The sequence below is a fragment of the Quercus robur genome, chromosome 6, assembly GCF_932294415.1.
Source record: "Quercus robur chromosome 6, dhQueRobu3.1, whole genome shotgun sequence".
Classification (NCBI taxonomy): Eukaryota; Viridiplantae; Streptophyta; class Magnoliopsida; order Fagales; family Fagaceae; genus Quercus; species Quercus robur.
In genome coordinates this window covers 9,268,214-9,291,684 of record NC_065539.1, presented here as the reverse complement: position 1 = coordinate 9,291,684, position 23,471 = coordinate 9,268,214, and the positions used below count along the sequence as shown (strand labels likewise).

Genomic DNA, 23,471 nt, shown 5'->3' with positions numbered 1-23,471 from the left:
AATCAACAAACCCATTAAGGTCAAGATTGTTGGGCCTGTGGCCCATCCAAGGATGCAAATTCGTCCGAGGAGGCCCAAGTTAGGTCGTAAGGGTAACCACCGAGGGGGGGGGGGTAGTCAATATCACGAAAGTAGAGTTCTGTATTCGTCCGAGGACACCATACTCCTCGGCAGTATGCATCCGAGGACGATCAGGATGCGGTCTTGTTACAATCGGACCTCAGAACTATATCACCACTGAAGATGAGATAACAGACCAAGGGTAAGAAAGAAAAGGCAAACAAATATCTATAACTACAGCTGCCTCCGCATTAATTGCCTCTCAACCAACTCTCTGGCCGCATTAATGTGGAGGTGATACCTAAATAGTAATGAAGCAGCCTTACAACTGCCCATAGGAAGTTCCAGGAGGTGCTAAATGGGACAGAAAGAAATCCCCCGAACCCAACCTACACGTGTGTGGTGAGGATGGAACACAGAGGGTGGTATATAAACTGAAAGAAGAACATGCAGGAGGGGGGATCGGAAGATAACAAAAAAAGAAAAAGAAAAAAGAAAAGCAAAGACTGAAGAAGAAAAAAGTGAAAAACAAAAGAACTGTATCTATTTCAACGAAAAACCGATTGTTGTGCCAGCTCTGAGCCTTCAATATACGTGAGGGTGAATCTTCTCATTCTACGAAAGTTAATTTAGTTCTTAATACCCACGCTCTACAAATTATATTGTTTGAGCCTTTTTACGTGCGAATCCCATATCATTTTGGGTCGTTACAAATCGAGTCCTTACATCTCTAAAACCTCCAAATCAATATAAATACCCCTGAAATATACAAAATAACTGAAATACCTTTAATTCTCCAAATTGACCAAAATATCATTTGAAAACCTCCAAAATTATAGATTTACCCTATAATCTTGAAAATGACTAAAATATTCTCAAACTTAAAAAAATCCCTAGCATGCCTATCACATTGAACATGTGTTAATAATAAAAACACATGCTGGAATTATTAGTTGCACATGATAAATAATAGAATTACTAAGATGAGATCATTTGGGCCAAAAGGATCTATGGTTCTATAAATAACCAATTGTGACATGTTTCCTATTCATTTTTTTTTTTTTTTTCGATTTTTTCCTATTCATTGAATAAGTGCAAATAATCAATTGTAATATGTTTCCTATTCATTGAATAAGCGCCAGATCGTCCTTATATTTAATTGTCTTTTACTGGGAGGAAGAAACCGCCTTGAAAATTACACATTAAGACGATGTTGATGTCATCTTAAGTCATTCCATCCATTGCCATTTGAAAAGCACCTTTTGACACTCTTAAAATGAAACTATTTCATACTATAAAAAGATAAAATTATCGGTGTATTTCAAACAACAATGATAGAATATGAGAAAGTTATTGGTGTATTTCAAACAACAATGATAGAAGGATTAAAATGACAGCGTTGTCAAAGTTAATGAATTAAAATGAAGAACTTTAATCTGAGTGGAATAAAATGATTATTCACCAAACTTAGAGTCTGATTAGAAACAGTTTATTTAGTTGAAATTAAATTTTTTTTGCTGAAAGTATTATAGATAAAACTAAAGGGTGACTAAAAATAATATAGTGGGACTCATAAATAGTACTAAAAAGTGCAATAAGACCTATTGAATAGTAGTAAAAATAAATTAAATAGTAAAAAAACTGGCTTTTTAAGCCAATACTAAACGCAACCTTATAGGAAGTGAATGGTATTTTTGTGATTGAAAAAAAAAAGGTCACATTTCACAAACTTTTAAAACTCTATGTACTAAATTGGAAAAGAAGACAAATTTGAAGGATTAAAAAGATAAAATATTTAAAATTTAATTGCTATTTTTGAAACTCAAAGGATCAAATTGAAAAAGAAACTGAAAAGTTTGGACACGAATAAATTAAAGGATAAAAGATTACTTGCCCAATTGTCCCGTCCACAGGAGACAGGACTTACATATATTCGGTGACTCCTGTATATCCCTTCCTCTCTCCAGTTGCTTTCCCGCCGATTCACTCACTCACTCACTCACTCTCATAAATTGCACCGATGTTTTAGCAAAAGAAGAGTTAGGGTAAAATACTTTTTTCCTGTTTGTTTCCAAAGAAAGCTTTCAAGAACCATGACCATACTCAAAGTATATTGATTTCCTGAGCTTCTGAATTTGACTCTATCCAAGAAAATGTTCTTGGACGGCATAATCCGACGGAGACTAGCGGTTCTGTTGCTGCCATGGCTGCGAGACGAGCCGGAACTGGAAGTCAAATTAGGGTTCATAAATTCTCAGGCGGTCGCCAGGAACCTGCGGCTCAACACTTCGGTTCTCAACGAGCTCATCGTCGACGATCCCTCTCGCTTTTGTTTCAAAGAATTCACTGTCGAATCGCTGAGCATACGGTTCTCGAACTGGTCTGAAACCGCCTTCGCAATCGAAGTTCGCGGCGTCCATGTCACACTATCAGCCGGGTGAATCATTGCACTTTTTTCTGTGTGTGTGTGTGTGTGCGCGCGCGCGCTTTCAATTGTGTGAAATGTGAATGATATTTTGGGATTTTTTTACTTGAAGGGATTTGAATGAAGAGGGGTATTCGATAAAGGTTGGGAAACCAAAGGATACGTTTTTAGAGGATATGAAAAAGAGGCTTTCTATGCTTGATCCTGAGGTATTTGCATTACATTGCTATGTTTCTTTAATTCTTTAGAGAATAAAATATGTTACATTTACACTATTGGTATGAAGTATATAATAATAGAAGTAATGAGTGAGCTATAGCGAGTGATTAGAGTGTCATGTTCTTGAGAATGAGCTATTGAATGTTGAGATAGTTTTCATACTTACTAGTATACTTAATATATAGCAATTATTCTCTTTAACTCACCCAACTATTGAATTGTTAAAAAAAAAAAAAAATTTATTTATAAAACATGTGGGTGAAAGTTTTGTGCATTGATCATTACTGCCTGATGCTTTTATTTGACTTCAGGGTAGTGCTTTGCATGGTGCCCTTGAAAGGATCTTACCCACCAGTTTTTCAAGAAGTCAGTTTAGAACATCTTTTTGGAATCTTATACTCAAACATTGTCGGCTTCAGATGTGTGATATTAGACTGCAAGTGCAGTTCCCCGTTTTAAATGATTTGTTTACATGTGCATCGGAAATGAAGGAGCTTAATGCAGAATCTCAGTATCGTACACATGGCTGTCTTTTTAGAGGGCTTTGTGGTGCAATTTTTTTACCTTTGAAAAAGATTTCTTGTACTGTCAGTGGCAATGGTTTTGAGATTAGCTTCAAGAGAGGAGATCGGATAAACTGCGTTTTGCTTTCAACGGATATGTTCACTTACATTAAATTGGATGCTCTTCAGCTTGTGGACTTCAAACTTTGGGTTCCAAAATTAAGCTTGTTTTTTTCGCCAGCTGATCTTTCTATGTATTCAGCAATTGGTAAAATATCATCTATTGAATCCAAGCCTGCTAGAGATGGTAGACAACTATGGCAATTAGCTGCAAGAAAATTTGGCCATGTGACTTCTGCTCCTAGAATATCATTCCATAAACTAGTTGTTGTTGTCTGTCTTTGGCTACGTTATGTTAGTGCTTATGAGCATTTCTTGTCATTGGTTGGATATCCTTCTGATCACTTTTTAGAAAGATCCTGTACTGAGATGTCCAATGGAAAATGGTTTTTGAGTTCTATCAAATACCATTGGAAGGTGATCTGTGATACTGAGAAAGAGCTGCCTGCTGAAGCTATTGCACGGGCGCGGCGAATTGCCCGATACAGAGCAGCTTTGAATGTTCATAGTGTCAAAGATACTAGCATGGAATCTGTTGTCACTAGTCACTTCAGGTTTCTTTGCAAGATTGTTGAACTACTAGCATGTATTTTGAAACTCATATGCAATTTATTCCATGCCATTGTAAAATTTTTACATTTGAGGAAAGTTTTGGTGCAAGATCAAAGAAATGATGGAGATTGTGGAACTGTCTTTGAAGATCCCTATGCGCGCAGTTGCTTCGTTTTGAACCTTGGGAGACTTGTAATTACTATTTGTCAAATGAATGAATGTCAACCTTCTGTAAATGAGAAGTTAGAATCACATATTGGGATCTCATATTCCAATTTCCTCTCATTTTGTCTTTCAATTGAAAAATTGTTATTAGTATATGTACAAAACACTTGTGAACATTCTGTCCTTCTATCCTTTGGGCAATTGAAGGTTAACTCATCATCATCTTTTATGGAAGCCTCTGTCGGGGAAAGCAGTTCAAAAATTTATCCTAATTCTGTGGAAGGGCATAGGATGGAGAGAGTTGATGATCTTAAATCTATTTTGTGGGGCGAGCCAGCACAATCATTTGTCTTTTCAGAAACTAGTAATACCGTTGCTGCCGATGATGTTGAAGGTGCTTGCATACTGATCCTGAACAATATTCTGAGGGAAATGTGGTTGAGATGGAGAAGAGCTTGCTTAGAATTTGAAGAACGTGATATTCAGTATTCAGAGAATCCATGCCTTCTCTGTGAGATCAAAAGCTCTTTGGTGTATCCAGGCCTCAAGAATCAAGATTCTGGATTTTGGAAATGCAGTTTGATACTAGGAAAGTTGAATTTGGCTTTGGGATTTTCATCATTACTATCATTATCTCTGCTTCTTAGGCAGGTACAAGACGCTCTTAGTAGGACTGAGGACAATGTGAGAGCAATGGTTCTTCCACGTTCACCAAGAGGAGTTAATGTTCAACCAGAAATCAGTGAGGCTAGTAAATACAAGTTCAATGGTAGGGGAATGAAGACAGCCTTCCTTCGAATTCCTGAAAAACACGTTGAACTTGGAATATTTATAGCTGGTCCTCATATCCATATATCATTGGGAAAAGAGTTTGATGGTTTGAATAAAGACATAAATCATGTAGTTAATCAGGATGATTTTCACCTTGTGTTTGAACTTCATAACATTGAAGTTGCTGTTTGGCCAACGTCCAGATCTGATCTGGTATCATTGACTGGGCCCCTGGGTTCTGATGATGCAGAAAAGAAACATCTCTTGTTGAAAGAGCCTCAGATGATTGATCTTCCCAAATTAGATAGTGAAAAGTATGTATCTGAAGGGCGTGTTTCACTTGACTTATATCTGCGGGTTAGTGGTTTAGATGCTTATGTGGAGGACTTAGCAGAGAAGCAACAAAGTGATGTTTTGGCATTAAAACCCATGACAGTCCACTTATCATCCATCAGGTAGAATTTTTGTATCTAGTTTTGCTTTACTTGATTGTTGCTCAGATGAACTCAGCAATGCCCTATCTGTTATTTCTAGTTTATTTTCTTCTTTACATCATGTTCATTTGCATTATTGATTTTATTTTTATGTTATAATTGATAAGTTACCACTTGTACCAAAAACTTAAGCTGTTACTAAATAGTGAATTTAATTATTTAACAATTTTTATAACATTTCATCTCATGTTTAGGCCCCACTCCCCCTTAATAAGTGAGGGTCAACATAATAGTTTTTAACTTGATATCTTGGAGGTAGAGTAGAGACATTGTTCGAACTTTGGACCACTTACTTTGATACCATGATATATCACTTGTCTCAAAAGTTTAACTTACTCTAATACTATGATATATCACTTGTCTCAAAAGTTTAACTTATTAAAAAATGGTGAATTTAATCATTTAACAATTATTCAAACCATAATAAAACTTGCTTTCGGTACTTATGTCAAGAAAAAACAAAAAAAAACTTAATGTTGTTACTTTTAATTTCAAAAATATTTTTATTTTTATTGGATATTCCTTAGTATGATTTTGATATGTGGAAATTTTTAGAAAAATCAAATTGAAAATTATAGTTTAATTACACAGTAACAAATGAATGGATTCTTAGGTTTTGACAACATTAACTTATACTTACCTCTCATCATTTGTAGACATGGCTAAATGCACATTTCTAACAACCATTTTAATTCTATATGGAATTCTCTGAATGTGGAACCATTAATTGTGGAATTTCTTTATAATCAACTATTTCTATTTAAGTTTTTGGGTACTACTAATATTAGGTAGCATAATTGTTGAAAATGTCGAGATTCAAACTCTCTCATTGTTGGGGTTTCTAATGTACCCTAACGGATATTTTATTACTCTTAAATAGTCATTAATGGGTAAATACATGTATCCCTTATGAGTGGTAAAATAACAAAGCAATACATTTGAACTATATTTTATATTCCAACACTCCCCCTGAAGCTGATACAAAGATATTTCTAGTTTGCTTAAAATAGTATGAAAGACTGGTGTGGACACAAGATATAGGCTTCCAATTATACAAATAGTTGAGAGACAGGGGATTTGAACCTTTGACATCTTTATTGCAAACACCAGGAGGTGCTAATTGAGCTATAGCATATAAGGTTCTTGGCACATGGAATGTAAGTTTTGTAAAATTAGAAGCAGTGATGAAGGAGTGGTAAGACTTGATGGTTGGGGGATGCAAAAGAGCAGGAGCTTTTGATCTTGGATCAATAGTCCATAAAAATAGAGAGAAATTGTAGGGTGGATGAAGTGGAAAAGCACACTAGAAATATTGTGTGATTGTAAAATACCTATTAAGTTAAAGAGAAAATTTTATAAGATTGCTATAAGATCAGTTACGCTCTATGGTGCTCTATGGTGGGCTGTTAAGAAGCAGCGTATTCATAAAATGAGTGTAACTAGAATGAGAATGTTAAGATGGATAGTGGAAATACATGGAAAGTTAGGATTTGAAATGAGGAAATTTGCTTAAAGATAGGGGTGACACTTATTGATGACAAAATGAAGGAAAGTTGCTTGAGATGGTTTGGTCATGTGCAGAGGAGAGTGATTAATGCATCAGTAAGACAGAGTGAAATGATTCAAGTTGAGGGAACAAAAAAAAAAAAAGGTAGAGGAAGACCAATAATAACAGTAGTAGAAGTTGTTAAAAAAAATGTTTCAATTAAGGAAGTAAGAGAAGTTATGACTTCAGAAAGAATAAAATGGAGGAAAAGAATACATATGACTGACACTAACTAACACTGTTGAGGATCCACAGTTGACCTCAAAAAATATGGGACTAAGGTTTTGTTATTGTTGTTGGTATTATTTTAATGGTCTGGTGCCAATTCCAGCCAACCCTAGGTGCTAACTCCTAGAGGTTTCCCTTGCTTGGTGTTGAATCCAATCCAGCCTAAGTTGCTGACACCTAGTTCTCCTATCTTTATTTTCCTGTTTTTCGGTTTATTTTGGATTGTTTTGGTTTGTCCTACATTAATTGTCTTGATTGTGAAAGAATTGCATTTGTGGTGCAGGAGTTATCTTCATTCATTTAGCACAGCTGTTGTTGCTTTCTCAGCAGCTTTTTGTGGGAAGGCTATGGGAATCACCATTTTATCATATATGGATGAGTTGTATGCTCTCTTTCAGGTGTTGTGATTTTCTATTGCCTAATCAAATTTGATGTTTAATTGACTTTTTTTAATGTTCTCGTTTAATAATGCATACCTTCTTTTTTATTGAACATATCTTTAATTGAACAACTTTCTGTTTCTTTATTTGTGGGGCTTGCCTCTTCTTAATGATAATAGTAGTTTCTGATGGCCTACACTATACATCTGTTACTTGTGAAGTTCTTCTTAATCATGTCCTCTGCTGCAAGGACTCAATCCTATAAATATATTTGTGGAAGAAAGTAGTCTTTGATGGTCTTTGTTTCACTCTCAGGTTGTTAATCCAAATGTAATAATTATAGCAACTTCAAGATACTATGTATTTTCAGTGTTGGGTTCATTGTTGTACAAATGACAAATTGTTATGACCAATGACCCTTGATTGAAATGAGTGAACATGTCTTTCTTTGTTAACAACTTTTCAATCTCTAATGGATATATTTTTCTTAGTATATGATGTACTGTATACTAAAAATTGGGTTTTACACGTCATTACACCATGAGACTCAATGTGAGTTTTACATGTCATTGTTGTATGCTGTGTTTTTGCCATTTGGATCACTAAAAGTATATTAAATTTTCCAAGGTGGTTTGCTTTGGGTGAAATTCTATTACCAAAGTTAGATTTCAAGAAATTTAAAAGAATTTTTACTATTTATTTTAAATAACTTAAATGATTTATTATCATTTTTGGTTTTGTTAAAACTCAGCCTTTTATTTGTACTCTATTTCATTGTTTGATTTCACTGATATTATTGGAATATATTTTTAATTTACATACTAATTTTATTGAATTTCTGCATTGCATGGTCATAGTACTAGTATAATTATTTTTGAAGGTTACAACTAAAATAAAAGAATAAATTTTAAAAAAGTTTCATGCCTCTGGGATAATTGGTTTTTGGATTATGGAATTAATATATGGCTTTCAAATTGTCTTCCAGAAGTTTGCCATTGTACTGCAAAAGGTTCATGTTTTGCTGAAATTTATGTTGTTGCTATTTTCTATATGCCAAATATTGTTGCCTTTAGTGCTATAAAGAGTAATTGGGCTTTGATTTGTGACTAACCTTAAGCTATTGACATTTTATAAGTTTGTGCATGGGGTTTTTATGGGTATGGTCTGTGTGGTTATATTCTTGAAAACTAACAAATATTCCTACCCCCCCTTCCCCAAAAAGAAAAGAAAAGAAAAGAAAAATGATTTTGGTATCATTTGCATTTAAGTCTCGCATCAACAGTTAGTATATTTAGCAGAACCTTAGTTACGTGGGCACTGGGTGCATCCTGAACTCCCTTATCTTTATTATTATTGAAATATGCACTTACAATTGTATGGGAAAAAAAAATTATTAGTTTTAAAACTCGACAAAGGCCGTAGACCAAATAATTTGAGTCAGCTGATAAATCCTTTATTGCCACAAGTTGTATCTAATATCTGGACTCATATTCATTACAAAATCTTTTGCAAATTTCCACCATCTCTACCTTTCCCTTTTTCAGCCTTATTGTCCTTTTGGCACTTTCAGCTTTCTGGAAGTGACTTGATATCTTTTGAAGGTGCCACAAGGCAGGAAGGTAGACAGCTGGAAAGAATCTTGGTGGGGTTCGGAGAAAAAGTGTGCTGGCTACAGCTTTAAGGCAGATATGCCCATGAGTAGAATGGAATGGCGAGAAATGGTTTGAGACCCCAATATGTTGGGACTTAATGCTCTGAGTTTTAAATTTTAATTGTCTTGATGGCCATGGTTTGTGATAGTTACCATAATGACTTCAAGAATGCCAGCTTCTGTTTCCATTGGAGGAGTTATTGTTGTACTGTAATTATCATTCTAATTCTTGTAGTTTCTTTCTAAATAAGGATTGATAATTAGGTGAACTGGAGAATTTTTGACATTATGTGGTTGTTGTTTTCATCTTCTTATGTAGTATTTGCATGTGTGTGTATATCCCATGAGTTCTTTGTACATGACTAATTTATTTTTATTTTTTTACCAATTTTGACTAAAGAATATTATTTTGTGATAGGTGGTTGGAGGTTTACATTCTGCAGTATCACATGTTTATCATAGCTTTGATCCTAGTGGTCCTGTACCTGAAGAATATACCACACAAGAGACTGTGCTTGCTAAACCTGAAAAAGAGGAGATAATAGTAGAAGGAGATCCCTTGATTTATGTTAGTGTGCTATTTAAAATCTACGGAACCTTCAAACTCAAGTCAGTGGATATGGTTCTTCATGTTTCTAGGAGGAGCGAACATGTGGAGAGCTCCATGATAATCTTTGATGCTTTAACTAGTGGAAAGTTTGCTGAAGGTGGTTTGTCTGATTGTGGAATACGGGCGTCTGTTCAGCAAACAAGCTTTGAGATACCTTGCAAAGAACAAATGGAAGTTCTCATAGATTTTTCAGGGATCCAGTCTGTTATTTTTAGATATCAGAATCAAATAGGAGAAAATACTGATCAGTCTGTACTGAAGGATCTATCTCTGCAATCTCTTGACAGCTTGTATGAAATGTCACTTTCTACTTGCATGATTACTTTATCGTTGGCTCCCCCTGAATATGCATCATCTTCTGATAGTCTGAGCAACATGGTTGAAAATTCCACTTTGATGACTGATTCTGAAAAGCCAACTCATTGGTTATTCACAAATATTGAACTGAGTGAGATTGTTATTGCAAGATGCTCTCTAAAGAATGTTCTGGTTGGAGCACATCAGTTGAATAAGCTTCAATCATCCCTTTCTGTTGGCAGTGAATTTCGAACAATCTCTTGGAGAATAAAGGTGATAATTTGGTGGAGACTGGATTGGAGGAGAGCAATAATCTCCTTTACACTTCCTTTGCTATATTTATTTGCTCATATGATTATTGTCAGACTTTTTTGTCTTTATTTTTTGTTATGCTTAAAGATGAGTTTGCATTGTTGAAATGTCATGCATATGAATGTTGTTTTCTTCTTAGCTAAATCATTAAGTTTCTGTGACTAAAAAGAATATCATTAGTTTTCTGACTGTAGTGAAACTTGATGCTATTGGGCAGGGTGGTTTTGTTTTACTTGAAACAACAGCTTTGGCAATGTTTGTTCGATGGCTTGTTTTTTATCTTTATTGTGTCAGAAATCTTATATCTGTCATTCAATCATCTGATCAAAACATAAAAAAAGCGGAGCATGAGGAGGATGTGACTAGACTGGATGATCATTTTGTCAAGGACAATGCCCAAGAAATGCCCCGTGCATCTCGACATGGAAAAAAGGAACTGCTGGAAGCTTTTATAATTGATGTGTCCCAATTTTCTCTTGTTCTTGTAATTGAAGATGGATCTGGTATGCTCCCCTTCTTTTGTCATAAGTTATAATTATGCCTAATATATCCAAATAATTATTTCACTGATGCAGGTGGTTTTCGGGAATTTGTGCTTGAGGTTGATGTCCAGTTGGAATTTGAGTTGGCAAATATGAGAAGAAAGCTTATATTTGACCTATCTCGGTTTTCAATCATTTCTCGAGTCTTTCAAGAAAGTGTGGAAAATAAAATCCAAATTCCTCGTTTTTCTTCTGTCACATCAATTAATATGTCTTGCTCTGCGTCTGGGGCTCCTGCTAAAGGACTTCAGCACAGAAATGTGATCCATCTTGATAATGAAGCAAGTTGCTCGAGGGATACTACAGAAAATTGTGCATCTGAGGAATTCTGTTTAAGTCATCAGAACTGTATCTTGAAGCAGTTAGGGGCTTCTGTGGCAGTTGAGAAGCCAGAGAATGGTCCTTTGCACCAAAATCAGGCCTGGTTAGGTCGTGGTTCGGTTTCTGGGTTTGATGTGACAATTTCTCTTTCCGAAATACAGGTGAGGAATGCTTTATTTCCTCCTTTGTTTTCAATAAAGTTGTTTTGAGTCCCCTTAGGCATCATAATTATTTCTTGTGCTGATACTTAATCCAGTAAAAGACATGCCTTAATCTTCTTTATAACAAATATTAAGACATGGCTTACTGACCTTTACCTGCTATTGTTGCTTCAGATGATTTTGTCTACAATCTCAACCTTCTCTGGGTTATTTAGTAATGGAGCGACCAGCAAATCAAATGAAAGGATCTGGACCAGTGGTCAGGAATCAGACAATAGTATGGAACCAATGTTTCCTAATGGTACTTTGATCATCTAAACATTTAATTATGTTTCTTGAAAATTTGATCGAAATTCAATTAATCACATTTATAATCTTTATAGGAGCAATTGTTGCAATTCAAGATGTTGACCAACACATGTACATTACTGTTGAAGAAGGAGATAATAAGTACAATTTAGTTGGTGCAGTTCATTATTCTCTTGTTGGAGAAAGGGCCCTTTTCAGGGTACGGAATTTCTAATACTTTACATTTATGTTAAATGTAGGGGCCTGAGAAATACCACTTTCCAAAATTGATGGATTCTGTTTATAATGTGTTAGTGTATTACAAATATAGGTACTGAGCATATACGTGTGAATCCATGTTTTGGTTTGCTGTTAAATTTTTAAAATCCCAATTTAAAATATATGTTTCAGCACTAATGATGGCTCATAGGATTTTGGCTATGCTCTTAGGTTTATTAGTGGCTTTGAGACAGTGATGCTGTAATTATTTAGCATACGCTCTATTTGGGTACAATCTGGATTTGGGTCTTGTCATTTGCTATGGGTTTTATTTTTTGGCATGCATGGGCTGCAGATGTTAAAATTGCATATTTTGGTGAGATTCTCTACAGAGCTCTAGTATATCTGATAGGTTGCTGTGAGAAACCTAAGTGCTAGGTTGGCTTAGGTGACCAGACTTGATCTATTTGTTAATTTTTGAACTTCAGGTTTTTTGGGTCACTATTTTTTTTTCCTGATAAGTCAGCTTCATTGGGTCAGTATAGTTACATGGTGCTCTAGCATTGCAGCACAGTTGGGCGGCACCGTCTCCTTGTAGCAAAGCTAGCTGGAAAATGATTGTGGTGTCAATTCCAAAAGTATGTGGCAGTATAGCTTAGTTGTTTTCTGCTCACTTTTTCTTGATGTGTGGGAGAACAAGTATGAGTCTTGCCATGTGGGCTTTGAAAGTAAGAGTCGTTTTTGTTGGGAAACCTCATTATACAGATATAGAGCTGTTTCAAATTGGTCGAGTAGTATTAACAAAGATATGATATTGTAGCATGGAGAAGTTGTTAGTGTTAGTTGAAGGGGCTATAATGGGGTGAGGAATGTCACCAGGTAGTGATAGAATTAGTTTGTAAGAGATGTTGCATTTTGAGCTCTTGAGATGTTTGAATAGTGAATGTTTTTACTTTCCATTCCTTTTTTTTTTTGATAAGTTACTTTCCATTTCCTTTTTGAACTCTTAGGTTGTTTCTCTTCTCCTGCTCCTCTCTTGTGTGTCTCCTCACTTCCCCCATTCCTCCAACCAAAAAAATGAAAAAAAAAAAATCACCTCCTGTGAAAAAGTGGTTGTGTATTAGTAGTGTTCACGTAGCAGTTGCTTTAATGCTACTTTTGGAGTAAGTAATATTGCATAGAATCATCAGTAAAGAAGTCTGATTTGTAAATTATTGCAACAAGTAGTGATCCAACAACTCATCATTCCCCCATTTCTCTAGTGGGAATCATTGATTGTTCTTTGTAGTCTTTCAGATACCATCATGATGTGCCGTATGAAGTCTGTTAAAACTTATTATACAGGTCAAGTACCAAAATCAAAGATGGAAATCACGAGTTCCGTGGTTCTCCTTGATATCATTGCATGCCAAGAATGACTCAGGGGAGCCATTGCGGTTGAACTATAGGCCAGGATCAGGTTTCGTTGACATCTCCAGCACTAATGACAGTGGGTGGGTGCTTTGGAGAGCACTTTCTTGTAAGCCTGAAAGTTATGATGGAGATATCGAGTGGGAGCATTACAATCAGTTGGTCAGAGGGACCTTTTACCTTGTGAATAAGAAGAATGATTGTGCTGTTGCTTTTGTTAATGGAGTTCTAGAGTTTGTTAGGAAGCCTGGAAATCCATTCAAGTTGAAAGTATTCACTGATCCTTCCATAGCTCGTGATGTTGTAAAGCTAGATACCCACCCCATGGAAGCTTCTGAAACAAGTCTGCAACATAATGCACACATGGGTGAAGATAGCACTTCTTTACTGGGTAAAATTCTCCCTTGCATTGATATCACTATTAACCAAATTTCTCTAAACATTGTTCAACTCTTGGATACAAAGGACATCTTTCCTCTCCTTCGTGGTTGCATCAGTAATGTTAAAATTATTCTACATGTTCTATCAACCAAAACCCGGGTTATAAGCACATCCAGTACTGCAATATATTACTTTGATGCCCAAAGAAACTCATGGTGAGTATTTAGTCCAGCTACTTTTACTTTCTTACCACTTTCCTTTCTTTGACATTGATTTCCCATCTAACTATCTTTTTATAAGGCTTCCATTTTGGTTCTAAATTGTAGGAGAGAATTTCTTTCCCCAGTTGAAATATGCATATTCTACCGTTCCAGTTTCCAGATTCAGGATCCAAAAACTTCACATGGAGTTCCTGTTCATATCTATTGCAGAGTTGGAGAGGTTAAGAACATGATTCCTTAACAATATTGTTGTTTTAGGACGCTTTTCTTAATTACATCATTTTTAACAATCTGTATTGTGGCACTTAGCAGTTAAACATATCCCTGACTGAGCTTTCACTGGACAAGCTTCTCTTTGTACTTGGGAAACTAGATTTGGCTGGTCCTTTTTCATTGAGAAGCTCCATGATTCTGGACAATTGCTGCAAGGTCTGCTACTCTGCTATGTTATTGATCTATATGAAGCATCAATATATATATCTTTATAATGTTTGTATGTGTCACTGCATTAATAGGCATGCATTTGCTTGTGCAGTTTATGTAAAATTGATATTGTAGGAGTGGACTTATAGTTTATCAACGTTGTGATGTGTAATGCCTCAAAAAAGAAAAAAAATATCTCTATGGAGTTCTTGGACAGTAGGGAAAAAAGAAAGAAAGAAAGAAAAAAAAGCTGGTGCATATGTATGCAAAAGTTGATAATTTATTAGGCTGATGATGTGCATGCCCTGGCTGAAATTTTGGGCTGCAAAGTTGGAAAGTTGCCTATGTCTTATCTTGGCATGCCGTTGGGGGCTTCACATAATTCCCCTTCAATTTGGAATCCTATTTTGGAAAAATTAGAGTGGAAATTAGTCGGGTGGAAGAAGCTGTATTTGTCTAAGGGGGGTCGATTGATGTTACTCAAGAGTACGCTATCTAGTCTTCCTACCTATTTTCTATCGTTATTCACAATTCCTACTCATGTGGCTAATAGAATTGAAAAGTTGCAAAGGGACTTTCTATGGGGTGATAGCAAAACTCATTTGGTAGGATGGGATAAAGTTTGTGCGCCTATAGCCAATGGTGGCTTGGGGATAAGGAAACTTACTACTTTCAATAAGGCCTTATTGGGGAAATGGTTGTGGCGGTTTGGGAAGGAAGAGGATTGGTTATGGAGGAGGGTGGTAGCTTCAAAATATGGGGAAGAATGGGGGGGTTTGACCTCAAAACTGGGTAGGGGAGTTCATGGGTGTGGTTTGTGGAGAGGTATTCGAATGAGATGGGAGGATTTTAGCAAAAATTGTCAATTTGTTGTTGGATTAGGGAATAGAGTGAGGTTTTGGCAGGATGGGTGGTGTGGGGATCAACCTTTTCAATTGGCTTTCCCAAGGTTGTATGTTATTGCCATTGATAAGGAGGTATCTGTAGAAGCTTCTTTGTCAAGGCAGGGGGGCGGAGGATAGAAGAATTTGGGATGTTCGTTTTATTCGAGAATTTAATGATTGGGAGATGGATGCAGGGCTGTATTTTCTTCGTATATTGGGAGCTAATACTCCTCCAATGGATGTGGGAGACCGGATGAGTGGGAAGTTGAAGCTTAATGGGGATTTTGATATCCGGTCATATTATAACAAATTAAGGGATTCTCCCTCAATTGTCTTTCCTTAGAAAGCTATATGGAAAGTAAAGGCCCCTGGGCGAGTTTCCTTTTTTGTTTGGTGCATAGCTTGGAATAAGATCCTAACGGGTGATAACCTGAGATTGAGGAGATTGGTTTTTGTGGACTGGTGTATTATGTGTCGACATTGTGGAGAGATGGTAGACCACTTACTTCTTCATTGTGAGATGGCTTATTGGTTATGGAGCTTTGTCTTTATAACTTTTGGCCTATCTTGGGTTGTACCTAGATTGATCCCAGATTTGCTTTTTGGCTGGTGGAATTGGTTGGGGAAGTACTCATCTCAGATATGGAATTTAGTTCCGTTATGCATCTTTTGGTGTATTTGGAAGGAACGGAATCGGTGGACTTTTGAGGATTTGGATAGTTCCGATGATCAAATGCTTGCTTCTTTTAGTGGGACTCTTTTTGATTGGTCTCGGGCTTGGGGACTCACGACTAGTGATTCTCTCCCTTCTTTCCTTAGTTCTTTTTCTCTTTGTAATTAATCTGTTGATTGGTTTTCTTTTTTGTTTTTTCTTTGTTTTCTCCTTCTTGTATTTTCTGGGTTTGCTCTATGTTCTTCATGCATAGAGTAGCCATTCGTATATATAACATTCTTACTTATCAAAAAAAAAAAAAATTTATCAAACAAGAATAATTGACCCTATCTGACAAAATATTTTTTTTTCTCCCTGATTGCAATCTAGAATCAATGTAATCATAATGTATGTTGTTACTTTTAGGCAAATATCGTGTGTTACTTACCACGACTTTAGAGATCTAGTATTTTTTATGTATTTCCATTATAATTACAGTGCTGTTGATTATGCAACTTTGAAAGATTTCAAAATGATACAGATGCTACTAATGTCCTCAAAGATTTTTATTTAAGTTAAGGAGGTTTACGATATGATAAGTAGCAATTGTCTATTGGGCGTTCACCATGTTCTCTTATCTAGGAGCAGAAGAAAGAGTGATGCAGGAGAAGCAAAAAGATTTTATTTAGTATTATTTATTTTTGAAAGTTAATTGTATTTTTATGTTTTAGGTCCTAGTAGTTTATTAGGCTATTAGTATTTTAATTTGGAAGCAAGGTTATTTTTGTAATAAGGCAATTAGGGTTTCCTAGCCAATTAGAACTAGGATGTAACAATCCTTTATAAGCAACCTATTGTACTCCTTGAAGAGTTAGTTGATATTTTGATGAATGAAAAAAAATGGCTGTTTGGTCTCTTTTTGGTCTAGTGCTGACTTGAGGTCCACCCTAGGTGTTGACTCCTAGTGATTTTCCCGCTTGGTGCTGATTCCAAGTAAGGCCTAGCCTCCATTTGGGAAGTGCATTTTGCGCATTTCCCAGCGGAAGCGTTTTTTTCTATGGGTCCCGTGCACTCATGCACTGTTTACGGGACCCACAAGTACCTTCATTTAGCAACTTTTTCTTTAAAACTGGGTTCCACGATACTATTTACACATTTAAAAATTATTTTGTTACAGTGTTTTCAGTTTTCAGCAATAAGCGGTATCCAAACAGACCCCTAGTTGCTGACTCCTGGGTCATATCCTTTATTTTCTTGTTGTCTCATTTTGTTCTGGTTGTCCTACCTCAGTTTTGGTATTAGAGCAAACACCTATTTGTTTGAAGCATCATCGTAGTCAATCCTCTAGAACCAGACAAAAAAAGAAAAAGAAAAGACATTCACTGTACTTTTTTTCCACCACCAGAAATCCTGCGCCCACACCACACATAATAATATATATAAAAAATATTGTTTGGTCTCTTTTTTGGTCTGGTGCTGACTCCAAGTCCACCCTACGTGCCGACTCCTAACGGTTTTCCTGCTTGGTGCTGACTTCAAGCAAGACCTTGGTGCTGACTTCAAATAAGGCCTAGGTGCTGACTTCTAATTCATATCCTTTATTTTTCTATTCATTTTGTTCTGGTTGTCTTGCGTCAAAGAATCCCAAAAAGAAAAAGAAAAAAGACAAATCTAAAGTGATTCTATTAATGATTTTCCTTTAACGAATTGAAATATGATAGAGAGCTCTAAAATCTAGAATTTATTTCCCAGAACCTCTGATTTTAACATAGTGATGTATTTCTTTATTTATTTATGAATAACAGATTATTATTAACCAAAGAAGAATAGAGTACAAAAGTTCAGACCACATAAACCAGCAGCAACCAGCTGCACACCCAGACCAGCCTACAGAAACAACTCACAATTGAAATCTATTGGTAACACTACAAACAAACCACACTATAGACTAACTACAACTCAACAAAGACCAAGATAGCACTAAAACTCTGAAGGTTTTTTCTTTGGAATATTCCCTTCAATTCTCCATTTTATCTCATTCTCAATGCCTTTTTCCATTTGGTCTTCAGTCAACTGAGTTTTCAAAAATCTGACATTGTTTCTTTGTCTCCATAAAGATTATAAAACAGCAGCAATTAACATTTTACCAACTCTATATCGGACATTTTTCCCTCCTAGCTATTGATTCCATTTTATTACCTTATGCCAGTGGCCACACGCTTGCTGCCTAAGACAATCACATACCACTCTCCTCCAGATCCTACTAGAGAAAAAACATTCAAGGAATAGATGATCCCTTGTTTCACACTGATTTCTGCAGAAAACACAGAACAAATCACCCTGCCAGCCCTTTTTGCTAATCTGTCACAATTAGAGTCTGTCTTGAAAATAACCAACTAAGAAACCATTAAATGCAATTGGAAATTTTGGAGAAGTAAAACACATTTCAATCCATTTGATAAACCTCTCAGGAAATTTCATTGCTGCAAGGGTATTTACGCTCTGTTTGTTTTGATGGAAAACACTGTTTAAAGATAGTTTTCCGTATTTTCTAGTGTTTGGTAGTATTAGAATAAATGAGTCAAAAGAAAACTATATTTAGTCAACATAAAAAGTATGGCTTATGTTAAGAGATTTTTTTCCACTAATTTTTTTTGGAAAACAACTCTATCTCACAGCAAGCTTAATAAGGTAAGTTATAAGATTGTTTTTCAACTCATTTAAGGTTGCTATCAAACATAGGAAAATGAGATAGTTTTATGGAAAATGTTTTTTGGAAAATGACTCATTTTCTAGAAAATATCATTGCTGAAACAAACAGAGTGTTAAGATAAAATTCTAATCCACTAAATCATATGCTTTCATCAAATCTACTTTAATAGTGCACCTAGGCTGACCCACAGGTTTATGATAATTTCTAACCAATTCTTGGGCCAATAAAGACATTTTCAACAATGCTTCTACTCGGAATGAAAGCAGATTGAGAAAGACTAATTTTGGTTATTGTTGTGCATGTGGTATTAGTTCTAAGTCTGAAATATTTTTCCAATTATGGGATAATATTGGTTGAGAGCTTCTGTCTATAATTGCTGAACAATGTTGGGGTCGGTAGCCCTTTGGAGTGTGAACTGGTGGCCAAAATGGATCCTGTTGACTATGCTATTGTGGTGGCAGACCAGGGGGAGCAGATAGATGGTGAAGGTGTTGGTGGTACATTTGGGATTGATGGAATCGAATAAACATGGATTTAGTAAAATGGTGGGCCTCCCTTTGGATGAACATGAGTAAGAATGTGTGACTTTATTACTTAAATTGGGAACAAAGATGGAGGCTGCTAAAAAGGAAAAAGGGAAAGTAGTTAGTGTGCACTGTTCTGCAAACGCTAATGTTAAAGGACTTGGTGTGTGTTTGGGACTAGATTATAAGCTAGCTTTTTGCTTTTTAACATTTATGTACAACTTTTTAAAATCTTACCTTTTCTCACCTTTTTAAAGTACAAGTATACTTTAGCACACTTTCAGCAAAAGACTAAATAAGTTGTTCAAAAACGGATACTTAGGGAATTGAGGAATTTAATTTCCTTTGTAAATTATGAAGGGCGAAAGTGTTCCCTTTTTGTGGGCGTTGGTGTTGGGTGGTGTTAGGGTGTTTTGTTTTTCTCATGAAGCTTAGGCTTGTATCTAGGAAAATTAGGGGTATGAATAACTCCAGAAACATGATGTGGTAAGAAACTTTTTGAAGGACTGGAAATGCAATGTGGTGTGTCTACAGGAAACGAATCTGGATGTATTGGATAGGCAGATGGTTATTAGCTTGTGGAGTTGCTCTTATGCGGATTAGGCTGTGCTTGATGCTTCCAATACTGCTGAGGAAGTGCTTTATGTGGGATGGATTGTTGTTGGAGAAGTTGTAGGTGGTGGTGGGTACTTGCTCGGTGTCTTGTAGGTGGTGAGGGGTGGAGGATGGGTTTGAGTGGCAATGTTGAGGGGTCTATGGTTCTAATGATGATAGTGTTGGATGACATTTTTGGGAGATATTAATTGAGATTCGCCATAGATGGGATATTCCTTGGTTCGCTATCCGCATGAGAGGTTGGGTTGTTCTAGATTTAGCTTGGCAATGGTGGAATTTTCTGATTTCATTGAAGATCGCAATTTGATTGATTTGCCTCTTGAGAGATGAAGGTTTACTTGGACTAGCGGGTCAGAACCTCCTTTAATGTCTAGGATTGATAGGGTGTTGATCCCCTTGGATTGGGAAGAGCATTTCTCAGATGCGATGCAATGGGTCTTGCCATGCCTAATTTCTGACCATACACCAATCTTATTGGAGGATGGGGGAATGGTGAGAGGGAAGAGTCCTTTTTGGTTTGAAATTGTGGGGTTTGTTGAGAATGTCCAGGCTTGGGGGGACCAATATACATTTAGTCGGACTCCTAGTTCTGTGCTAGCTAATAAGATGAAGGTGTTGAAGGAAGATTTGAAAAGATGGAATAGAATGGAGTTTGGGAATGTAGGGGTCAATAAGAAGAAATTGTTAGACAAGTTGGCGAGGTTAGATGAGAAGGAAGGTGTCCATGGACTTCTGCACGAGGAGAGGAGACAAAGGGAGGAAATGAAAGTTGAAGTGGAGTGTCTCGTTTCCTTGGAAGAGATATCTTGGAGACAAAAATCAAGAGTATTGTGGCTTAAGGAGGGTGACAATAACACTAAGTTTTTCCATAATATGGCGAATTTGCATAGAAGATACAACCACTTGAGGATCTATCCTTCTCAGCCTTGTTCTCTACCTTCACAGCCACCTCTAGAAGATCTATCACCTCCCTTACGAATAGTAAAGACTGATTTCTCACTAGATGATAATGAAGAGGCCTGTCTAAGTCGACTAAATACTTCACCTAGAGAGGAAAGGTCCCTACTACCCAATATTTGCGTTAATTGGATAAAAAATGGAGGGTAAATGAGAGAGGAAACGAGCTATATCCATGCAATCCCTCTGTTTGTGCTTGGCCTTAAAATTTAGGAGCATAACCAAAAGTTATTTCAATATTTCATTTTAGATTTTCCGTGGATAATTTTAGATTGTAACGTAGTTATTTGTTTAGTTTGGATTGATATTTGATTTTGGTTAGGATTAGTTGTTTATCATTATCATTTGTCTAGGATTATCAGATTAGTATTTGAGATTGTTTAGGGTTATCAAATTAGTATTTGAGATTGTTTAAGATTTGTTTAGGAGAGTTTATCCTTATCATTGTGATTCCTGGAAGTTGCATATAAAGTTCCAAATGATTTCTTTTGTATTACAGACTATGATTATTATTATTTAGATTATTTGCAGAAATTTCATTGTGTTTGTTTGGTGCTGAATCCAAACACCTTAGGTGGGAAGCCTAAGGTCTACGGTGGGACAAATCTAGGTGGGAAACCTAGGTTGTCCTGCATCACCTTAATGTCAGAAGAAATAGGCTGGTAAAGATTAAGTTCTTCCCGTATATTTTTAAACTTCCCATGGTAATCTTCCAAAGATAAATCATTAAGAGCAATAGAGAAATATTCTGATAAAGATCATAAATATGACGAAGATTATTAACACTAGAATACAACTCTTGAGCCTGTTGCCACACAAGTTTTGCTGTGGACAAGAATATAAGACTAGAACTTATTTTAGGCTCTGTACTATCCACAAACAACTTCTAATATGTGCATCCTCTGCCCTCCAATCAGCATACTTAGAATCTGTAGATGGAGGTGGGTCCTCCGTTAGATAATTGAACTTCTTCCTACCAAGAAGACAAACTTCAACAGCTTGGGTCCATTGAGCGTAATTACTTACATTAAGACCAATAGAAGTAATAGATAACATGTTCGGAGACAATAAGAAATTGGTGGGTTTTGATTCCATAGCAACACTCTTATAAAAAAACTAACAGTAAAGTAGTAAACAAATAAACTAGTGGATCCGGGGATATAAAGAATTTTTTTTTTTTTGGCATTTAGCATTATTTTTGGAACATTTAAGTTAGTTGTCAAGCTTGCAAAACTATTTAGCAAACTAGCATCTTGAGGCTCTAAAACTCGAGTTCAAAGATGGAACTCGAGTTGCAAGTGGTGGCAATCTGAAATGGAAAAAAATCCACATGGAACTCGAGTCTTTAAGACTTGAGTTTCAGCATTCTCCACATCCAATCGTCCAAATTGTCTGTTCTTCTTCTTCCTCTTCTTCGGATCTGCATTTTCCAGATCGTGTTCTCTATTCTTCTTCTTCTTCTTTGGATCTGCGTACTCCAGATATCGTCTCTGTTCTTCTTTTTCTTCTTTTTTTTCTTTGTTTTCTTCTTCTTCCGTTCTTTTTCTTCAGATCTGTTTCTTGTTCTTGTTCTTCCTTCTTCAAATCTACTTCTATAGAACTTGAGTTTAAGAAAATCGAGTTCCATGTGGATAAATTGTTCCACGTCAACACTAAAACTCGAGCCTTAAAGGCTTGAGTTTGTCACTGAACTCGAGTCTCAAAGACTCAAGATGCGAGTTTCTTAAATAGCTTCAAAAACGTGTTTACTAATGAAATATTCTCTAAAATTATGCCATATGGCATAGACTAAAGAAACAAACAGATTAAAACCCTGACAGATCAGATTGAAACCATAGGCTGAAAATCCGGTGGCGCGAGGGTAGGAGCTACAGCTGGTGGCTACCATGTGTCGCCAGAGGAAGATGACTAGAACCGTGACTGAATCGCGGTCAGGCGACAATGATACAATGTCGTGAGACCACGAAATCAGTCAATGGAGCCAGTCCAGGAAAAGAATCTTGGTTCATTGTGGTAAAATGTGTGTTTAAGGTTAATTAATTAATTACTTAACACAAAATATTATTTATTTATATATATAAAGAGAGTACAATAATAATACCCTTTTGCCCCCAGCTTTATACTAACTCATAACAGAAGTTTTGAGTAGGATGTTGGTCTCATCATGGGATTTAAGGCAAGTGGTGTAGGAGCTGAAGGGTTGTGTGTCACATCTGTTGTTTGCGGATGACACCATTATTTTTTGTGGATGACACCATTATTTTTTGTGATGCCTCTTTGTAGCAGATTAGTGGTTGTTGATTTGCTTTGAGGCGGTAATAGGATTGAGAGTTAATGTTAATAAGAGTGAGATGGTTCTTGTAGGGGAAGTTGATTTTATTAATGCCTTGCAGATATTTTTGGATGTAAGGTGATGTCTTATCTTTTGTATGCCTTTGGGAGCTCCTTATAAGTCTGACAATGATTTGGAATGTTATCTTGGAGAAGCTTTAAAAATGATTGGCGGGGTAGAAGAAATTATATCTTTCAAAGAGTGGTCGGTTGACTTTATTGAAAAAAACACTTTTGATTTTGCCCATTTATTACTTGTCTTTATTTACTACCCCAACTAGTGTGGCAAATAGAATTTAGAAGCTAAACCTGAATTTCTTGTGGGGAGGTTTAGGGGAAAAGCCTAAGCACCATTCGGTGGGATAGGGTACCGTTTGTACCCCTATGGCGAATGGAGGGTTGGGTATAAGGAAACTTACTGCATTTAATAAAGCATTTTTGGGTAAGTGGTTTTGGAGGTTTGGGGTTTGTGATTGTTTCCAAATTTGGGGAAGAA

At 36.2% G+C, this 23,471-nt stretch overlaps 1 protein-coding gene across 5 annotated transcripts in view; it reads left to right on the top strand.

Annotated features, from left to right (window-relative positions):
- Positions 1-1,985: 1,985 nt before the first annotated feature.
- LOC126732639 (uncharacterized) overlaps positions 1,986-23,471 on the top strand; it is a 40,638-nt gene continuing 19,152 nt past the window's right edge. For 2 of the 5 annotated variants that reach the window (XM_050435603.1, XM_050435602.1), the window contains exons 1-12: positions 1,989-2,497; positions 2,598-2,694; positions 3,016-5,270; positions 7,367-7,481; positions 9,533-10,294; positions 10,551-10,836; positions 10,909-11,357; positions 11,532-11,658; positions 11,741-11,865; positions 13,209-13,870; positions 13,982-14,096; positions 14,189-14,305. In XM_050435603.1, the coding sequence (XP_050291560.1) occupies positions 2,214-2,497; positions 2,598-2,694; positions 3,016-5,270; positions 7,367-7,481; positions 9,533-10,294; positions 10,551-10,836; positions 10,909-11,357; positions 11,532-11,658; positions 11,741-11,865; positions 13,209-13,870; positions 13,982-14,096; positions 14,189-14,305 (5,394 nt within the window). In that variant the 5' untranslated portion in view covers positions 1,989-2,213. Of the gene's footprint in view, positions 2,498-2,597; positions 2,695-3,015; positions 5,271-7,366; positions 7,482-9,532; positions 10,295-10,550; positions 10,837-10,908; positions 11,358-11,531; positions 11,659-11,740; positions 11,866-13,208; positions 13,871-13,981; positions 14,097-14,188; positions 14,306-23,471 lie in introns of all 5 variants that reach the window. The other 3 variants (XR_007659516.1, XM_050435604.1, XM_050435605.1) reach the window with 3 other exon arrangements.